Source organism: Chaetodon auriga, chromosome 6, assembly GCF_051107435.1.
Source record: "Chaetodon auriga isolate fChaAug3 chromosome 6, fChaAug3.hap1, whole genome shotgun sequence".
NCBI classification, from domain to species: domain Eukaryota; kingdom Metazoa; phylum Chordata; class Actinopteri; order Chaetodontiformes; family Chaetodontidae; genus Chaetodon; species Chaetodon auriga.
In genome coordinates, this window is record NC_135079.1 from 12,601,631 (window position 1) to 12,615,824 (window position 14,194).

The window sequence follows — 14,194 nt, forward strand, 5'->3', positions numbered from 1 at the left end:
TGCTTTGTTTGGATCCATAAGTTGGACGAGGGGTGTCCCATCTTGTTGAGACACTGTTGTGGAGTGGATGTGGATTTGCAAAACAGATCCAGTGGAAAATGTCTTACGATGTAGTTGATAACAGCCAATGGTCTATGTCCTATGCTTTGCTCAAGAGCTGCTATAGGACAGCCCCCCTCACTTCGTGTTGCAACACATGGTCAAAACATAGAGACCCACTTGCTGCTCACATTTCAAATCGATTGGACAAAAACAGGCTCAGCTGACAAAATCTATACTTTTATTTGCTATCATTTTAGATTGGTCTTGTTTATTTTTATGGTTTTCGGCAGCTCTTGAGTTATTTTCTGGTGATATTTAGGTTTTTTTTTGAAGAAATCTACACTTGTATTAGAAATGCTTTTCATCATTTCATAATTACATTTGTAATAGTGAACTCACGTTTGTTTATTGGCCAGGATGCTTTCTGAGTTTAATAAAGATTCAATAAAATAAAAAAAGCTTTAACAAACAAACATAGACAAACAAAACATTAAAACTCAAACAAGCAAATACCTTTATTTAAACCTAAACCCTTTTGTAAATATGGTAAATATACCTATATGTCTGCAAGACAAAAGGGAAGTTAAAGATAAAATAAATATTCAATTATATTCTTAAATGTATACAGGAAATCACCAATTAAACATTAATAAACATCTTATTTCAATATTGTCTCTTTATATGCTTTAATGAATGGCCAAGAAATGATCAGAAATTCTTTGAAAGGACTTGAGGACCATATTTTCAAAACCCTTTAAAGACAACACATTACGCTGTGTCAAAATGTATGGTGGTGTTCTACAATCATATGAGATACTATGACAATGTACGCCACATTTTACACATACCATGCGTGTGAATACACAGTATACAAGTTATCTACCATGAAACTGGGGTAATTCAAGGGTGTGAAAGGTGGTTTTCTATGTAGATTGGCCAAAAATAGGCTGGAAGACATCATCTGTACTACACGGTGACACTATAGGGTTGCGATTAATTCAGTGGGAACCAACCAACCTAAATCTAGTATATCATCTGAATTCCCTATCTCTGTGCAAACAGTGTCAGTCCAGTTTTAAGGCACATTTTAACTGTAACTCCATAAACGCAACCTGAGTTTGTGATTGTGCGGAGCCTGAAGAAGGGCCAGACTGCTCATTACCGTAATGTCAAGAAAAGCCGTTCCTCTTCATTCTCATGACATCGTTTGTACCGACTAAACCCACATTAAGCTCGTCTGTTTGAGCGTTTTTCAATTTAACGCATGCTGTTATTTAAAAATCAAGATAAACCTCTGCATTTCTTTGGTGTCCCTTAAGTGAAAGACCTATCACGTTCCGCTATATACTCCATATTAGAGGCTTACCGGTAATGAATGTGCGTGTGTGTGTGTCTGTGTGTGTGCGCTCTCGTTCCGGGAAAAGGGAAGAGTTTACTTGATAGAATTTAAGTTATGAAGCTCAAGAGGAGGAAAACATAATCTGGTTGAGGTCCGACAGATACTCAACAGGGACAAGGCTGAGGGCAGGTATGCACTAAAACGCCTCTGAGTGTGTGTGTTTTTGTGTTTGTGTGTTGATCACCGATCAAGTCAAAATCAAGACATTTCTGATTGAATTTGTAGCATTGTTCGCCGCGGCGTACATTTAAAGCTCACTTCACTAGAAATGAGAAGTTAAGGACTGAGGCTAGACAGAAAGGTTACATTGATTTCCTAATGTTATTCATTTCGTCGTTTTCGTACTTTTTCCAAGTTTTTGGGAATGATTGAAAAAAAACAAACTAATTTTAAACTCACACTTCTTACAGTCTGGTATAAGAACAAGAAAATGCACTGATGACCGGATCCCGTCCAAAACCCTGTCGAATAATGATCAGAGGTATGTTTAATCTCTACAATACTTTTGAGAATAGACACAACACCGTCTGCTTTCAGATGACTGAGATTCTGGCTTGATTTGTTTCAGACATCGTCATAGTGCGCCATCCTGTCTGTGTGTGTGTGCCTGTGAACCATAAGGTGACCCTGATTGTCCGTGCTGAGGGCACAGGTGTCCTCAACTACCAGTGGTTCACTGATGATGAAAAGGAGGTATGTGGAATTTACTTTTGTGCATGAGTTACAAAAAAAACCTGTAAGTAATGTGTACTGTGTGTGAGAGTTGTGTGTTTTTGTGTGTTTTCTTTCTTTGCTTCCACTGTACATGTTTACTCTGGTGCACAGGTGTCTTAATCTCGTTGAAGCCACCCATTTAGATAAAGGATTACCCTAAAATAACTGAAACCAGTAAAATGTTTGATGTAGTCTTGCACTGATCTTAAGCGCTTATTATTTTATTGTTATTCTTATTTTGATTTGTTTTCAAGGTGGCCGGCGGCACCGAGGCAGACCTGACCATCACAGCTAAAAAAACTCAGCTCTACGTGTGCCGAGTGAATGACCACTGTTATAACTGCGTGTTCAGCGAATGGGTGAAAGTGAAGGTGTTGGACATTGATAAGTCAGGTATGCATTGTGCTGTAGCAGTTGTTTTGAATATCTGTAGCGTCGCCTCACGCTGTCATTTGGAAATGGATCAGTTTCATGCACATTGCTGGTTTGTTGCTGTGGGTTTGAATCGCTGTCTCTGTCTTTTCAAATCCCGTCAGGCTTGCCAGAACACTGGCAGGGGGAGCCGCACATCGCTGTTAACCCTAAACCCCAGACAGTCCAAAAAGGTGCAAAACTTGCTCTCCGCTGTGCTGCCTTTGGCATCCCCACTCCACACTATCAGTGGTACAGAAATGGACAGCCGCTGCTGGACAAGACTGGTGACACGCTGCAGGTAAAGCAGGACGACCAATGAGTGTTTACTTGCCTCAGTGCTGTTAGTGACTGTTGGCACAGTGCTGTATTTACTGTCATTTCACTGGCTCAGTCATGTAGTTGTTTTGATTTCTGGTTGAGTACACTTACATGTGGGGAAACAGCTGAAAAACAAACAATGGTAGAAAGATAATTTGTTGTGGTACTTGCAGATCGACCATGCTACAGCTGAACATGGAGGATCATACCTGTGCTCCATATCTAACGTGCTAGAAGAGAGATGGACTGAACCAGTCGATGTTGACATCAGTAGGTCATAACTTCTACTACTATTATCAACTTGGTAAAAGTCTGCCTTTTCCCAGTTATTTCATTGTACAATGACTTTACGTCCTTCATTTTCAATGAAACAGCTGTGAAAAAAAAAAGTTTTTTTTTTCTTTTTTTTCTTTTTACACTCCGTTCATTCCACTGATTTAGCGCTAAGTTATTTCCATTATGCTGGAGGTACTTTCCCATTTGTACAGACTTAAAAGGAAGTTGTTAGACTCCAAATACTACTTGATCCGAGCCTTAGACACACAACAGGAAAGTGATGTAAAATGAAACTAGTTCATGCAATGTTTCGCTTGTTTGTAACTTATGTTGTAGTGGCACGGTGCCCGTCACAAAAAACAGCTGTCAGGTTCTCAGACTGTGCTGCTCTTCATGTGTCTTCTCGACAGAATCATGTACTTCTGAACTTTTGATAAAAAACACTGATTTTGTGCTTGTGTTTTTTTCTTCTTCTAGCGCAAACGGATGAGCTTCCTCCTGGAGTGCTCACAGGTACAGTTTTATGAAAAGACATGTCTACCCACGCACGCCATGTATTTTCATTTCCTTGTGTGTTTTAATCAGAATTCTACTCTGATGTTTGTTTTAGCCACCGATAAAGTTGCCCTCCTGATTGGCAACATGAGTTACTCCAACCACCCTGACTTGATGGCCCCTATCATGGACGTACACGAGCTGTCTAACCTCCTGCAGCAGCTTGGCTTCAGAGTGGTTTCCCTGCTGGATCTCACCAGGGAGGAGATGCTGGCTGCAGTTGATAAGTTCATTCAGCTCCTTGACCGAGGAGTTTATGGTTAGTATAATTTGCGTACACATTGTTTTGTAAATTTATTTGTGGTTTCAACTTCCTTAGGAAAATGCTGACATAGTCATTTCAACAGTCTGAAATGTAACATTGTAATTTCCTTTGTCATGTTCTGTGGCTCTTATCTTGTGTCTACTTGTCATGGGTCATGAACCCACAGGAGGTTTATAGTAGCTGGCTTTATACGCATGAATGACTGAGTGGGTGGATAAAGTGAACTCTCTGCATGTGATAATAGCGTTAAACATAAAAGAAAGGTGGCATTGTATTGTATGAAAACGCTCAGCTGGAGCATACAGCTTAAACAACTGGTTATATTGTTGAGGGGAACTAAGCCACTACTGTTTTTAAACAGCAGACAGGTACACACTTTACTCACAGAGCTGTAATATGAAATTATCTTAATGATAAATTAAAAATAAGGCTAAGAGAACGGTCATGCTGTGTCAGAATGATACCGCCTGCCACTATTCTCTACTTTCTCTTGCTGATAACGAAAGAAAGGAAAAGCACGTGTGTTTTGAAACATATACTGTACAGATATGAGGCACTGTTTTGCTTGCTAGTGTGACCTTTAAGCTGCTCCAAACATAACCTATTGTTTACCCCGGCATTGCAGATTATGTGCAGTGCGAAACGCGCTGATTCCAATTCTTGCGGTCGTGCAGCTGTAACCAGATGTGTACTTTATCACTCTTGACAGGCCTTTTCTACTATGCGGGTCACGGGTATGAGCGCGCAGGGCGGAATTACTTGGTAGCTGTTGATGCTCCACAACCGTATCGACCTGAAAACTGTGTCTGTGTGCAGAGGATCATGGTCAGCATGCAACAAAGACGCACCGCACTGAGTGTAATCCTACTGGACACCTGTAGGAAATGGTAGGTGCAGTAATTCATTTTAGGTTTTACTAAGAGATGACAGCGAATACATAGATTTTCATATTCATTATGAATTGCTGATTAAATGTAAACGGTTATATATTGTCCATAGCAGCTGATTTTGTCACAATATGCAAGTAATCAGGATTCGTTTTGAATCGTTCATTCTTCTGAAAACTGTATTTTTCTTTTTAAAGGTACCACCAGGATTGCATACCTTCAGGCATCATGCCATTGAAACCCAGTGGGAACACTGTTTATGGTTATGCCACGTATGTACTTTCTTATTTGTTCCTTTGTACATATTTCATTACAAATATGGAAGCCATTACCCACGGATCTAACGGTGCAAGCACAGTTACTATTGACTTGTGACCCAAGAATCATTTTTCAAAAAGCAGAACTAAATCTTTTGCTACCTGTCCAAGAATAATATTTCCCTTATTAACCAACACAGATGTGAAGATGCTGAGGCTTTTGAGGTCCAGGACGGGGGGAAAAGTACTGGAATCTTCACGAAGTACTTGAACGCACACATCCTACAGTCTGAGAAAGTCACACACGTCTTGGAGAAGGTGTCTGAGGGTAAGTCCTCCAAACAAAGCTGTGGTTTTGGTCTTTGATTACATGGTGTTAAATCCAAATGAGCCTAAGAACTTTATCTAAAGTGGCGCTGTGACAAGGTAGTTCGACCGAGCTGTGCTATTTAGTAAATGAGTGGTCATGTTTTCACCATGGAGGAAGTGGTCAATTCAAGTGAACGCATTTACGGCCGTCAATAAAATCATTCGTGTGAGAGGTTAACGTATAAATGTACTTCAAATCAACTCAAAGCTGAAAGAGTATGAAACCTTCACAGCTTTTCGGGTAAACAGATCTGAAGGGGACAGGTTGTTCTTTGTGTGCTGGGTGGACCACAGACATGTTTTATAATAGTTGGCAAATCATTTTAGTGTTGTTTACTCAGGACTTGATAGCATAGCTGTGCCTGAGCCAGGGCGGGGAGTTATCGAGTTGTTCCGTCTTGAGAGCGAGTTGGTCTGTTTGATGGGTCTCTGGTAGAATCATTTTTCGAGGTACCATCAGCATGTGACCTCATTCTCTGGAAATTCATACTGTTGGCTAGAGAACAGCAAGAAACCTGAGAGCTGCAGAGTGCAAGACAGCTGCTCTGCCGTTTGGGCACCCCCTGCCACCGCGCTCACGGGTTCACTCGCAAAATCAGCACTGGCGGGACAGGACGCCCCGCTGAGAGCACTCTGTGTGTATGTGGACATATTTACACGAGCAAGTTATGACTTATTTACAACAGCGTTTTTGACTTTTCGTTCTTTGTACTTTTTATTTGAAATCCCAGATCTGCAATATGGGCGGTCACTTAAAATGTCCAAGCCTCTGCTTTCAAGATGTTGATGATGAGCTGCTGGTTGCTCATCCATTAAGGGAACATAGTGAAGACAGCCTGCCTAAAATATCCCTGACACCAAATCGTCTCAAAAGCTAAGCATAAGTCTATATTAAATTGTTTGATCATGGTTTCACTACTGGCCAGCCATTCCACCCTGTCAACCTCATAAATGATTCCTATGTTTGAATGTATTAAATCCTGTCAGGAGAGGCTTTCCAAAACGAAATCAGTCCAATTTACTGTGGGTATTAACTCATTTTTCAAAGTTCCCAAAGTTCCTCAAAGCCAGCCATGTGAAGCTGATGAACTTTTCTCTAAAACTCACTCATTCCTCTCTCCCAGTTATTACAAAACTCAGGCAGCTCCATGATGAAATGAGTGTGAGTGCACAGGCTGTTGTACTAGGTAAATATTTAACAAGGCTTAATAAGATTTTAATGAAGTTACGATTTTCCCGAAATTGGTCAAAGTGGTCAGAGTAAAATATGGTAAAAACACCCTGGATTTTTGTATGTGACATAGAGTTTTGTCATCAGATCTTACAGGCATCATATTTACCTGCATTTTCTCCCTTACTCTGCCCCAGATCTAGGCAGAGACCCTCTCGTCACAGGCAAGCAGGTGGTGGAGATCAAACACACCCTGAAGGAACCTCGATCCCTTGCGGACCCAGTTCGGACCACTGGCCACACAAGGGAACTACACATGCGAGACGCCTGCTGGAGACAAGCAAATGGTGAGTTGAGGAAAAGTTCCACAAACCTACACGTTTCTTCCTATGTTCAGTAATAGGTCAAATCGCATTGAGGACACATTTAAAAAATGTCCAAATATAGATGACTTTCCATGAAGTAAACCACAATTTGATTTCTTGATCTGTTGAATGGGAGAGAGATTGTCCTGTTTACTCTTCCTCACACCTCCTACACTCCAGCATATGACAAACCAAATGCAGACATTGTGGTTTTATGTGATATTTTACAGCAGCCTTTGAAAAATCTAGTTATTGTTTTTAATCAATCAAAAACAGGGAACTGGTTAATTTTATACAGTGTATTTTCATGTCTCATGGAAGAAATAACTTCCTCAAATTTAACTTAACTTCTTGGGCTAATCTGAGAATCTTCTTAATCTCTTTCCAGCTAGATGGAAGATTAAAATGTGTGTCTTAAATTAACAGGGAGGCTGAAAGTCCCTAATGTGGTTCATCAAAAGCTCAACAAAAAGTCTGCTCTATCTCAGTAACTCAATGCCATAAGAATACAGAAGTATAGTCAAACAGTTTTAGAGCATGTTATTTTTAGTTGTAATTTAAAAAAAAAACTTTTCATATCTCCTTTCAGAGCTACCGCGGAAGAAGCGGCTGATGTTTCTATGCGGAGTAGAAGTAGAAGTCAGCTTCTCAGCTTTGTTCTCTAATGTCTTGGTGGCTTTTGCCACTGTAAAGACTACAGGCCCCCGAACCCAGGACTGCACGGTCACGCTGAGTAGCATACCTGTAAGTATTTACTTATACTTAATACTACCATCCTGTCAAGTTTTATTGTCACCTCTGTAGGAACCACAGCAGATCAATACAGTGACATTCGTGCACCAAGGCTCTTTCAGGATTGATAAAGACACTGAATACAATACAGGCACAAAAAAAAAAAGGTTCAGTATACAGAAATGTCATCTTGGCTTCTGCCTTCAGTTTTTTGCCACGTCACCGATTTTATTTTGTAAGTTACTAAACTCAACTGTGGTAAAAATTGCAAGTTGTATCTGCATCATATGTTCCATGTTGCTCACCGTTGAGCGCTGTGAGTTTCCATTAGCCAGGAGGAATTTCGCAGTGATGACCATTCACCCCCATGTTTCACATGTCTGAGGAAGTTCTGCCCATATATAGACTTCCAGGCTGCTGCAAGCACAGACAAAGCAGGAAGTTGTAATGGTTATCCGCTGTACTTCTCTTTGTTGCTGTGATGCATGCACACTTTTGACTGCAGAATACTGGAGCAGACTGACATCTAGTGGCTGATTTATGAATGCATCAGTTTCACAGTACATTTCTAGCAGAGCTGGGTCAATGTAAATAGATGTTTATTGAGAATGAATTTGTACATGTTTTGATATAGCTGGTTCAAAATGCTGATGTATTGACAAAATTTTTTATGCTCTGAATTCTCAGCCAATGGAAGACACATTTTCTGGCCCTGGCAGGTCAGAGGAGATGGACACCCTACTGTTAACGTCATCTGATAACCCAGACTGTACTCTGCGACTTTGTGCTCTTCAAAGGCTTACGGTACGCAATCGATGATGTGTCAGAGCAAGTCTTTACAAGAAAGTCTCTAGACGAAATGTGACAATGTATTTTCTTCTATGATTTACCTGTTTTAGGAATCTCTGGTCATCAAGGTGGATCTACACTATACTCACACGGACAGTAAGCTGCGCCAGACAGAAAGCCAACAGGTGGACATAGGAAAGCCTCTGGTGGCATCCTGTAAGCTGTACAGGAGGAATCATGCTACCACAGCCAAGAAACAAGAAGGTGCTTCTGCTAAAAGTACGGGCAACATTTCAAGCAGCAAATCACGGCTGCATCAGACTGTCGCTGGCCCGTGTCGTCCTTTCACCAGGAAGGCAGAGTGCGTTGCTAAAGTTGCCGTTACAAGGAGCAACGAACCTGAAGAGAATGATGAGAACGAACTGCAAGACTTCATTCTTCCTCATTAGGGCTTTCCGGTCCTATGATTGTAAATAGGAGTTTGAAATGACGTGATAAGAAATGACTCAGTTGCTGATCATGCATCTTTCTTGTCTGTGGTTGGTGATGATGGATAAGTGAGCGAATGACTGAGGTATTGTGTTTGGATCGTGTCCCCGGCCTTCAACTCTTAGCTCAACACTGAAGAAACATTAACACTTACTTTGGCCAACCACTGACTTTATCATAAATTGTATAATACTTTAAAAATATTTCGTTTTCATCAGTGGCAAGCTGGCTAGCCTAATTTATCAAATAAAAACCATTCCTGTTCATAATTTATCTAATAAAGACTACTACATTCATCACTATTTTGATTGTCAATCTAATCTGTTATTATCTTTTTTTTTTACTGTGAAATCATAAGTGTGAATTTTGATACATGGAAATCGAAGTTTGTGATTTATAGACAACATATAAATTAACAATTATGGTGCTGGATGCTGGTTTGTTTACAACTTGTAGTAGTGCTAGTCTTTATTCTACTTTGGACCAAATTGCATGACTAAATCTAAGACTAAATTTACTTCTAATATGGAAGGACACCTAGACAAATAAATGAAATGAAATGTTAAATCCTGTCAAGATTAGTCATGGTAAGTAACGTTTAACCAAAGGGAAATATAAATCTTCCCACATGGGATTTCAGTCGTAAAAGAATAAACACAAAACTTTCACCTATGTAACCTTGTAGAGTAACTTAAGTGGCCATGGTAGCATGAAGTTGAAAATGCTAATATACTTACGACATCTTGCAAATCACAAGCTAAGTTAGCGTCTCCGTTGTGTTGAACTAAAACGTGACGAAATACTGCGATGGTATTTTTAACGTAAATGTAAAAACAGCCTTCATATATAACATTTTTTTTTTTTTTTTTTTTTTTTTTTACATTTTACTTGCTGAGTGACGTTGCTGTATACTTTGTGTCCGCTTGGCAAAATACACGTCTTTAGTTATTTTGGCCCACCAGTGACGTTAGCGTCAAGTTATTAAGAGTTAGCATTAGCTACATTTCAGCTTAAGTTAGCAAGTTAAACAGTACCCTCGTCGGCTACCGTTCCATTTCTAAACTTTGCTGTTATTCAGTTATAAGTCCTATAAATTGCTTGTTCTAATAGAGAAATTATGTGCCATTCACACCGACTCCCACTAGCTCGCCGTGATCGTATAGTGGTTAGTACTCTGCGTTGTGGCCGCAGCAACCCCGGTTCGAATCCGGGTCACGGCAGCGTCACTGACTGAGTGTGGAGTTCTCGCATTTTAAATCTCATGTAATTCAATTTTACAATATTCCCAACACCGACATACTATTACAACGTTATTCACTGAATGTGAATTGTGGTATGCTGTAATATAGATAGTAGATTGGATTTTCGTGTGTTACTCCCTAACAATAAGTGGTTCCCCTTAGATAAGATTTAGTCAACTTTCAGAAGAATGCTTAGTGAGTTTTATGAAGTGTAGTTTGAACGTTAGGAGGAAGAAAGTGAAATGTAGGTATGCTGTTGATTTTCCCAGAGCTCCTCCACCATCAATAAGAGACCACAGAGGGTGCTGAAAACACAATAGTGAAAGATTTTCACACACTGGGGACACTGATGGCTGTTTACAGCGCACTGACGACGACTCGCCTGCAGGTGGCAGTCGAACACATACAGTATTCACCGCCTTTGACAGGATTGTTAAAAATAATGCTTTGCCCCCTTGTCAGTAGGACTTACCTTAAGTTTAGCAAAACTGCTTACATTTACGTATTATAGTCTTATGACACCTGAGGCCAGTGGTTTTGGTCAGTCTGCTTTGGTTCCTTTGCAAAGGATTTTCATGAAAGCTACTAAGTTCAACCTCATAAGACAGGTATTGCTTACGGTATGAACTTAGGGGATATTTGATATGTTGTATTTAGGCTTAATCATACTCCTAATTATTCATCAGCCTATCTCTCAGCCCAAAGCCTTTGGTTAAAAATGAGACAAGGCACTGCAGTCATCCCTCAGTAGTTTTGCAATATAAATAAAATATGACCCTATATTTAAATGTAAGCCTTTGGAGGATATTTCACAAACAGGATCCAATTTAGAATATTTTCTGCACCTGGGTAGCTGTGTGTCAGGACAAACTGCGGCGCAAGACACACGATATTGGATATTTAAAGTGCAGAAAAAAACGCCACACACTCCCGTTGGTTCACTTTGACGTCAGTTTTCATTGGGACCCGCCCGCTTGCTCAAGTGGCGGCGGTGAATGGTGAGAGATAATCCTCGGCTCTACCACAGACACACAACAGGGCTGCGCTGCCTCTGGATCTGGATGCGGGCATCCCTGGATTCTGCTCTTAGCGCGGGCCCACTGCACGAAAACTTACCGGGACAACAATGGTGCACGCCTCGGCGGCTGAATCCGTGGCTGCTGGTCGTGTAGCGGACCGGGGATTGCGGTCAATGTGACATTCACTTGCACGCTGGTGTTGAGTTTATTGTTCTGGTCCTAGACGCAGAGCAGCGATTCTCCAGGGAAGATGTTGAGCCGATTCATGAGTGGCAGCATCAGGAATCTCGAGCGGGAATACAGCTGCACCGTCAGGCTGCTGGACGATACGGAATATACGTGCACCATTCAGGTTAGTCACCTGTCGACACACGGCTCGGTCACTCCGCAGGGCGCCGAATAGCGCTGCAATTGTGTCTGACCTGGCAGACAAAAAGAGCGAGTGTTTGAGCAGAGGGGCAGCAAGTGCCCGCGTGTCCCGCTGCTGGTGTCCAAAAAGAGAAATTGCAGACCACGAATAGGACGAGGTGGAGTTATTTTTTGTCATTTCAAATAACATCAGGCTGATTCAGGGGCATGCTTTTCCCTCGCATGACCCACTATTGCCAGAATTCATGAGTGAATTTGGTGGCAGGCTTTGAGACGTCAGTCAGCTCTGTAGGACAGACATGACATTTTCCTCAAGCTCTGGTTGATGGGATGTCAAAAGCACATTGCACCCTGAAATGCCTGACTTGAAAGGCCGTTTAGGCAAGTCTGTTTTCCTCATGTGTCTCTTGGCCAAAGAGATTATTGCTTGCTGCTTCATCATTTAGTGCTGCTGCTCTTGCAGTTTCCCTTGAACCTGTGACATCAATAATGCACTGGGGGTATCCCATTGCTGCTCTGGAGGACATGCCCACCAAGTTGCACGTTGTGGCTCTTGTGGATCTACACAGGTCAAAGCATAGCTACAGCATCCTGTGTGACGTTGAGGCAGGATTGAATGTGCACCTTTCGTCCAGAAAAATGATCATTTACCACAGCGGAAAACAAACTATTGATGTCGTCAGCAGACACGTATTGCTTGTACAGATGAAAACAGAACAAGGCCCTGATGTTGAAAAAGCCTTGCTTTTCTCTCACCACTACAAGCAATGCTTTGATGATTGTGCAGTTTTTTGTTCACGCTGATTCCATAAAAAGTGGGTGAGAGGGCCTGTCACATCAATTACGAGACAAAATTGTTGCCTTTGTGGATGCTGTGCAGTTGTAGGAAAGGGGTGTAAGGAAATCCTTAGAGAATTCCCTGACGAGTCAGCAACATGTAGACACATTAAACCCACTCCACAACAAACCAAGGCAGCACTTAACCTGCAGTGTGGAACATTAAATAGACATGCATGATTCTTGTCTCCTTGATACCATTAATCATCAGCAGGACATACTGCGATCGCTCCTCTTTCCTCCCATAAGCGAGCGTGAAACAGATACTGCAATTACTGTGGGATCGTGACTGTGTGCCCAGGTTGTAAACAGACCTGCGTTTCGGCTTGGAGAGCTGAGCCAGAGATGGAGCTGGGCCAGATGGACTGTGAAGCCAGCAGGTGTGCTGTTTGCAGCAGAGTCGTGTGGTCTGGGTGGCTGACGTCAGCAGGCTGGAAGGAGGGGAGTGGAGTGAGAGAGGACAACGCTCCGGCTCTGCTGTGACTGTCTGGCAGCCTGGCTATCTGTCTGTCTAACCTGGCCCTGGGAGGGAGCAGGCTAATTCATCTGACTGGCCACACCGCTGGAGAGCGTTCCTCATTTAGTTCAAACTTTGCCCTTCCTTCCTTCCCTTCTTCCTTTCAGGCTTCTGGCCTGCCAAAAACCAAAATCACCCTGGATACCAGGACACCTAGACTAGGGAATGCAAAGTAAGAGGCATAACTAGGTCATATATTCTCAGTCTCTCATGAGCTCACTCTGTGTTTTTGACTCTCTCTGAACCCTTTCCTAAACTGTTTAATGTCTCCAAATTCAAATAGCCCCCGTCTTTTCTCTGACATTGAAGCAGCAGCTCCTTCAATGACGAGGACATCTCCATAAAGCAGCCTTTAGCAGAGACATCCACAAGAGAGATTTGAAACAGTACATGTGCATACACCACAGCTGAGCATTGAGGGCTTTCAGAGGAAGGCCAGAGAACGTGTCCATCTCCTTAAAGCAGTGGCAGCTGTTATGCATGAACTTAAGTTTTGCTGTAATGAATTATGGATCCTTCCACTATGTTTTGGAGAGGAGAAGTGAGCACTCATAATTACATAGCCCTGTAGATTTAGCTCTCATCTCGTTGCAGGTTGATGGAAGTGCCTGAAATCCTCTGTTGCCCTCAGGCGCCTCCTCCTCTCTGGTTTTAATGCAATGTTGCAGCAGAGAGTCAGACTGAGACTTAAGCAGCACCGCACATGATTGTCATTTTACATTTACACATTTGAATAACAGATAAGAAAAGGCCACACAGTGAGTCAAAGAAAACGCTGAGTGGATTCACCTACTAAAAGATGCAGCATTTGTTTGTGGGTCTGCTCCTGAAGCAAAACTCAAACATTATTCTAATATAGGTCATTATTGACTCATTATTGATGAGTCTAAGACATTTAAATGCAGGTTGTTTGTTCCAAGTCTGCTCTGTAGTTCTGTCTCCAAGCCTGTGCGCATAAAGAAGCCACAAATATGACACCGTCATACAGCTGGCTGCCAGTATTTCTTCTGGTTCTCTCAGCTTTAAGTGTCTGCTGTCACAGTAAAATAGCTGAAAAGGTGCTGTAAATTTTGTGATGAGGCAGAAAGAGAGTCAGAAAGATGGTTTCTGCAGACATGGGGAAATTATTGTTTACCTCTAAAAGGATTTATTTTTAAAGAAAGAAAGCT

At 41.7% G+C, this 14,194-nt stretch overlaps 2 protein-coding genes and 1 non-coding gene across 5 annotated transcripts in view; all 3 read left to right on the top strand.

The window, feature by feature from the left end:
- Positions 1 to 1,461: 1,461 nt before the first annotated feature.
- Positions 1,462 to 9,343, top strand: malt3 (MALT paracaspase 3). The gene is made up of 15 exons (XM_076732558.1): positions 1,462 to 1,570; positions 1,852 to 1,922; positions 2,010 to 2,134; positions 2,410 to 2,548; positions 2,692 to 2,867; positions 3,061 to 3,157; positions 3,641 to 3,676; positions 3,774 to 3,977; positions 4,693 to 4,870; positions 5,068 to 5,142; positions 5,328 to 5,455; positions 6,865 to 7,014; positions 7,622 to 7,776; positions 8,452 to 8,568; positions 8,664 to 9,343. The coding sequence occupies exons 2-15, from the start codon at positions 1,880 to 1,882 to the stop codon at positions 9,000 to 9,002; spliced, it is 1,962 nt and encodes a 653-aa protein (XP_076588673.1). The 5' UTR covers positions 1,462 to 1,570; positions 1,852 to 1,879; the 3' UTR covers positions 9,003 to 9,343.
- Positions 9,344 to 10,190: 847 nt separating this feature from the next.
- trnah-gug (transfer RNA histidin (anticodon GUG)) lies at positions 10,191 to 10,262 on the top strand. The gene has a single exon. It is a non-coding gene; the product is annotated as a tRNA-His (tRNA).
- Positions 10,263 to 11,263: 1,001 nt separating this feature from the next.
- The window catches only part of frmd5a (FERM domain containing 5a), a 59,849-nt gene continuing 56,918 nt past the window's right edge, over positions 11,264 to 14,194 (top strand). For 2 of the 3 annotated variants that reach the window (XM_076732561.1, XM_076732560.1), the window contains exon 1: positions 11,291 to 11,654. In XM_076732561.1, coding sequence (XP_076588676.1) covers positions 11,553 to 11,654 — 102 coding nt within the window. In that variant the 5' untranslated portion in view covers positions 11,291 to 11,552. Of the gene's footprint in view, positions 11,655 to 14,194 lie in introns of all 3 variants that reach the window. The other variant, XM_076732559.1, reaches the window with a different exon arrangement.